The sequence below is a fragment of the Balaenoptera musculus genome, chromosome 14, assembly GCF_009873245.2.
Source record: "Balaenoptera musculus isolate JJ_BM4_2016_0621 chromosome 14, mBalMus1.pri.v3, whole genome shotgun sequence".
Classification (NCBI taxonomy): Eukaryota; Metazoa; Chordata; class Mammalia; order Artiodactyla; family Balaenopteridae; genus Balaenoptera; species Balaenoptera musculus.
In genome coordinates this window covers 15,579,908-15,585,907 of record NC_045798.1, presented here as the reverse complement: position 1 = coordinate 15,585,907, position 6,000 = coordinate 15,579,908, and the positions used below count along the sequence as shown (strand labels likewise).

General features: G+C 53.5%; 1 protein-coding gene across 3 annotated transcripts in view; it reads left to right on the top strand.

The window, feature by feature from the left end:
- The first annotated feature begins 849 nt into the window (after positions 1-849).
- The window catches only part of SLC8B1 (solute carrier family 8 member B1), a 30,613-nt gene continuing 25,462 nt past the window's right edge, over positions 850-6,000 (top strand). For 2 of the 3 annotated variants that reach the window (XM_036823988.1, XM_036823986.1), the window contains exons 1-3: positions 850-1,004; positions 1,398-1,552; positions 2,497-2,734. In XM_036823988.1, coding sequence (XP_036679883.1) covers positions 2,579-2,734 — 156 coding nt within the window. In that variant the 5' untranslated portion in view covers positions 850-1,004; positions 1,398-1,552; positions 2,497-2,578. The remainder of the gene's footprint in view (positions 1,005-1,397; positions 1,553-2,496; positions 2,735-6,000) is intronic. The other variant, XM_036823987.1, reaches the window with a different exon arrangement.

The window sequence follows — 6,000 nt, the reverse complement described above, 5'->3', positions numbered from 1 at the left end:
GGGCCTCGGTGCTGAAGGTGATGAGGAAGCAGGACGGACTTTGAGAGAGGGAGGTGGTGGGATTAGATGCGTGCCAACTGTGGAGGTGGGGGCGGGGCTGCTGGAGGAGGAGGAGCGTGACCTCAGCCTCAACATCCCCAGTGCCAGCCTCGGTGCCCTCCCCCACCCCAACAGAAGGAAAGACGGAGACGGCCAGAACTTCCCCCGGAGGCTAGGAAACTGGGGAGGGGGAGCTATATCCGTCAGGGCGAGTAGATCGACTAACTCTCCTGTTTTGACCTATTTGCCATCTTCTTCTTTTTTTCTTTTTCAGCCCCACTGCGCGGCTTGCGGGACCGTAATTCCCCAAGCAGGGATCGAACCCGTGCCCCCTGCAGTGGAAGCGCGGAGTCCTAACCACTGGACCGCCGGGGAATTCCCTGCCATAGTCTTCTTTTAAAAGCCACCCTGCTAGAGGGAAATGCTGAACCCAGTTAGGAGATCTCTCAAACGGAGGGAGCACAGCCAGAGTTTTTGTGTGTTAGGCGGAGCGTTCCCTGCCTGGGAGCTTCTCAAATACTTCTTATCACCACTGATTACCAGAAGCATTTTGACGCCATCTCACCCACCCGTCCCTCGGGAATAGAACCCTCTAGTTTCACCCTACAATGTACCTCTCCGGCCTCCTACTGTTTATACCCACCAGGTTTCACCTCAGCTTCTGCTTTAGCGGCGAAAACAGAACCGACAGACCTCGAGGGAGCCTGTGCCTTTAAGGGAAGAGGCGGGGCGAGCCCTTGGGGCGTGTCCTCTGGGCGGGGTTGTATAAGAGGCGAGGCCGGCGCGGGGCTAGCCGGGGCCGAGCGGTTGGATCAGACTTGGACGCTGCCGCAGGCGGGAACCTCGGGCTCTCGGCGTCAGGAGCAGAAGTTCCGGCGGCTCGGGCCGGCGGGCAGGGACTGGAAAGGCCGCGAAGCCCGGCGGGGTCGAGGTGCGGAGTTTGCAGGTCCGAGGCTCCTCGCAAGGTAAGAGGAACCTCCCCTCCCGCCTGGGCGCCGCGGGAGGACTGGCGCCCGGAGTTCAGCTTCTCAACATCCGCCTGGATTGGGAAACGGAGCACATTGACGTTCCCGCGGTCTGGAACCTAGAAAGTGCAGCCGCAAAAGTGATTGCAGCCCCAATTTCCTGCCCCTGCCCCTTCCTGTCAGGTGTGCAGATCTGAGCTTCTGAACGCCTGACCTCGGACAGGCGCACGTGAAGCGCTCCGTAAATGCTCCCTTGTGAATGAGTGCGAGAAATCGGCGGCCAATAAAGAGGAGACAAGTGCTGATCCTCAAGTTGGGAACACCTGAGGCGCGAGCCCTTATTAAGCCCTTACCGTGTGCTCTGATGCGCCAGCATTTGTGTTCATTTTACAGATGAGGAATCAGAGGCTCAGAGACATGAAGTGACCTCCCCAAGGCCGCACAGCTCGTTAGTGGCTGAGACTGTATTTCAGACCTGGAGTGTCGGGTTCCAAGTCAGTGCCAAGCGCAGTTACAGAGAACAGCAGGAGGGAAGAGCCTGTCAACAGGTGAGGAAAGAGTGCTGAGACAGGCCCTTCTGCCCCCTTTTCTTCCCCCAGAGCCGCCGCCTCCCCCTCCTGCCCCTGCCAGGACATTGAGCAAAGATTTACCAAAAAACGTTGGTAAATCTGGGCTTTGTTGTTTTCTGGGCTTTTCTTTTCTTTTTCTTTTTTTTTTAATTAATTAATTAACTTATTTTGGCTGTGTTGGGTCTTCGTTTCTGTGCGAGGGCTTTCTTTAGTTGCGGCGAGCGGGGGCCACTCTTCATCGCGGTGCGCGGGCCTCTCACTATCGCGGCCTCTCTTGTTGCGGAGCACAGGCTCCAGACGCGCAGGCTCAGTAGTTGCGGCTCACGGGCCTAGTTGCTCCGCGGCATGTGGCTTCCTCCCAGACGAGGGCTCGAACCCGTGTGTCCTGCATTGGCAGGCAGACTCTCAACCACTGCGCCACCCGGGAAGCCCCTGGGCTTTGCTTTTCTTGAAGGCAAAACAAAATATGGTCAACTACAACATGTGGAAGAGCCAAAGAAGAAAATTAGTGTGCCGGGGACTTTTATTTTTCTTTCCAGTTTAATTTCTTTGGAAGAAAAACAAAGCTGCTTTTTCCCTGGTGTTGAGGGAAAAAGTCAGATGCTAAAGTCCAGCCCAGCTCTGCAGCTAACAGGCTGTGTGACTTTGAGCAATTCACTTCCTCCTGGGCCTTGATTTCCCCATCAGAGGAGTTATTAGCCTAGGTTTCCATGGAAACACTACTGGGGGTCCAGGAAGAAGGGCTATCTAATCTGCATGCTAAATGAGTCAGGCCCATCCGGAATGTGGGCTTCTACCTGGGCTTTCCTTTGGTGTGGGGAGGAGGAGGGGCAGTTCTTCAGCTGAAAAAGTTTTCAGGCCCCTCCTGTTGGGTCCTGCAGTCTTCAGTGACACTGTCCCTCTTTCTCACCCCTACCCTACAGGCCACTAGAGGTGCCAGCTGTTTGGAACTGAAACACTACAGAAGGGGAAGCGGAGAGTGAGGGCTAGGCCCCTTGGGGGCTGATGGCCAGAGGACCGCTGGATCTGTACTGGGTGCTGCGCTGGCTCTGTGTGCTGCTGATGGTGGAGACAGTGTCGGGGGCCGGGGGCCCATCTGCAGGGACCCGCATTAGCTCCCAGTTTCCAGCCTCGGGTGTGAACCAGAGCCCCGTGGTAGACGTGAGTATCCAGGCAAGAAACTGGCATCAGGTGTGGGTGTATTCATCCAATCAAGTATTTATTGAGCATCTACTGTGTAGCAGGCACTGAGCTAAACCTTGGGATATGCCACGGCACGTATACTGTAGACCAAAATCCCTGCCCTCATGGAGCCAGCATTCTCTTAGGAGGATGGATAAAGAAGTACACATGTAAATTTCAGGTGGTAAGGTGCTACATGCTCAGCAGTTAATAGGATAAAGTGATATTGGGGGGTGGGGGTGGGGGCTGTGAGGGAGAAGGAGTATTTCCAACTGTTTCAGCTTGGGGGATCACAGGTGGCCTCTGTGAGGAAGGGACCTTTGAGCCAAGCCCTGAATGGAGAAAGGAAGCCACTTATACAGACATCAGAAGGAAGAACATTCCAGGTGGCGAGAAAGGCACGTGCAAAGGCCCTGAAGCAGGGACAAACTTAGTCGGTTTCTGGAGCTGTGAGGAGTCCAGAGTGGCTGGAACAGGGTGAGTGAGGGGGAGAGTGTTAAGGATGGGGATGGAGATGTAGTGGTGGTCAGATTACAAAAGGCCTTATAGGCTGAGGCTAGGAGGTGGGATTTGTTTTATGACAGTGGGGACCCAGTGGAAGGTTTTAAGCAGGGGGATGTCAAGATCTGATTTATTTCTTCAAGGGCTGTCTCTGGCTTCTCTGGGGAGAGTGGATTGAGAGGGTTGAGGGTGACAGTGGGGAGACCAGTGGGAAGGCTCCTGCAGCTCGCCAGGTGATGGTGGTAGTGGGAGATAGGAAAGAAGTGGTGGGATTTGGAGGAAGTATTGGAGGCACAACAATCAGGGTATGCTGATGGCTTAGATGGAGGGGCATGGTGGTGGAAGAAAGAGAGGCGTCAAGGATGGCTCCAGATTTCTGCCCTTAACAGTGGGGGGGTGGAGGAGGATGGTAGTGCCACTGACTTGTATGCACAGAGGGAGAAGCAGTGGGGATGCTTGGTGAGAGCAAGGAGGCTTCCTCCCGAGGCAGGGAGGTTTGGGCCGTTGAGACAGGCCAAACGGAACTTGCATCATTCTGTTCTGATGTGTGTAAGGGGAAGAGAGGTCACAGTGGATCCAGAGTGAAAATCTGAAGGCAGGAGACTGCTCAAGATGACCCCCTGCTGCACGGGGCTGGAGTTCTCTCCTTGTATTCTCTTCGGTGAGAGAACAAACAAGTAACAAACTCCTTCCCACTTGAACTGACAGCTGAGAGTGCTTAGCGCCCACACCAACTTTCTGGGGCTGCAGAGTACCTTCATGCCCATCGTTCGAGGCAGACAGACAGGTAATTATGCCTATTTTACAGATGGGCAAGTGATTTGTGGTTACTGTGGTTATAAAATTGACTGCTGCCTCTTGGGGGCAGGAAAACGGGAGTTAACTGTGGCTTGTGTCAGATAATCTCTGAGTTATTGAGCACTTAGGCCAGCAATGTGCCTAGCTCATCAAGTCCTGTACCCAAACCCCTGAGATGAGTATGATTATCTCTGTGCTATAGGTGAGGACGCTGAGGTTCAGGGAGGGGAAGTTGGCCACGAGGGAAGTAGCAGAGCCAGGATGTGAACTCGTGGCTGCCTCATGCTGAATCCAGACCCTTCCCCTCTGGTTCACTTGCCTCCCAGGACTGACACAGGTGGCTGCCTTCCTGGAAGTCCCGCCAGCCTCTGGCCAGCTACTGTCTGGCCAGCTTGCAGGCTGGGAAAGGCCACCCACTCCTCACCTAGGTCCTTTTGCATACTCATTCGTTCAACAAATATTTATTGAGCACCTATTACGTGCCAGGAGCGGTGCCACATGTGGGGGTAATTCAGGGAGCAGATAAGCTTGGTTCCTGCCCTCATGGAGCTTATACTGTAGTGGGGGACACAGATGAGAAACAAGTCAACAGGTGAATCCACAGGATTTCACTGGGTGATGAGGAGAACAAAACAGGGTGGGATGTGATGGAGTGAGATGGAGCTGGGTAGCCGCTTTGCCTCGGGCTGTCAGGGAAGGCTTCTCCGAGGACAGAGACCTGAAGCTTTGCAAAGATCTGGGGGAACAGCAAGTGCAAAGGCCCTGAGGCAAGAGCAGAATGACGTGTCACAAACAAACTTTGAGAGGCCTCTGCAACAGTGAGCTAGGGGGTGAGGGGTGAGAGAGGAGACAGGAGAGGTAATGGAGGCCAGATCGCCTGGGGCTGTGTGGACCACTGTGCAAAGTTGGCCCGTTCCTAGGGGTAAGACGGGAGCCATGGTAGGATTTAGAACACAGGAGGGACGTGATCTGATTTCAGTTTTTACAAGGATCCCATTGGCTGCTGTGGGAGAATCAACTGTAAGGGTGGAGGCGGAGAGCAGGCTGGCAAAGCGACCCGGTGAGATGGTAGTAGCAGCTTTGGGAAGGGGTCCAAATTAAGATTTTTGGAAGGGAAGTAGAAGACAAGGTTCTGCTGGGCCACCCAATGCCCCATGCCCTAAGCCTGGGCTGGCCCGAGTGTGGCCTCAGAGGGCCAGGGACAGGTTTGGCGTCAGACCACCAGGGCCCAGTGGTTCCAGGGCACTCCTTTCGGGAAAGAGGAGGGTCTGGAAAAAAATCTCCACTTAGGACAGATCTGACCGAGGCTGGACATTTAGGGCTGACCCTTGTGGGGTGGAGGTGCCCAAGCTAACAGGTGCAGGGAGCTCTTTATCTCTAGTCTCAATTTTCCCCTCTGGAAAAAAGAGTAATCAAAGCTCATTATACTGAGCACTGACTGTGTACCAGGCACTGTTCTAAGCACATGGATTAACTCATTTAATCCTTCATTTCAGGAGTCGGCAAACTTCAGCCCACAGGTCAAGTCAGGTCCACTGCTGGGTTTCGTAGTCCAGGAGCTGAGAATGGGTTTTATATCTTCAAATGGTTGAAAAAATTTTTTAAAAGAACACTATTAAGTGACACATGAAAACTGTGTGAAATTTGAACCTCAGTGTCCATAAGTCCAGTCTTATTGGAATACAGTCATGCTGTTTATTATTGCATGTGATACTTTCACATGACAAAGCAGAGTGGAATGGTTTCAACAGAGACCGTCTGGCCTGCAGAGGGGAAAATATTTAGCCTTTTATAGAAAGAGTTTGCCGACCCCTGCCTCATTTTATAAAGGAGGGAACTGGGGCACAGAGAAGTTACGTGAGTTGTCCAAAGTCACGCAGCTGTGAGTAGGGAAGCAGAATTTGAACCCAGGCTGCATGGTTCCAGAGCCCTGTCCTCATAAGCAC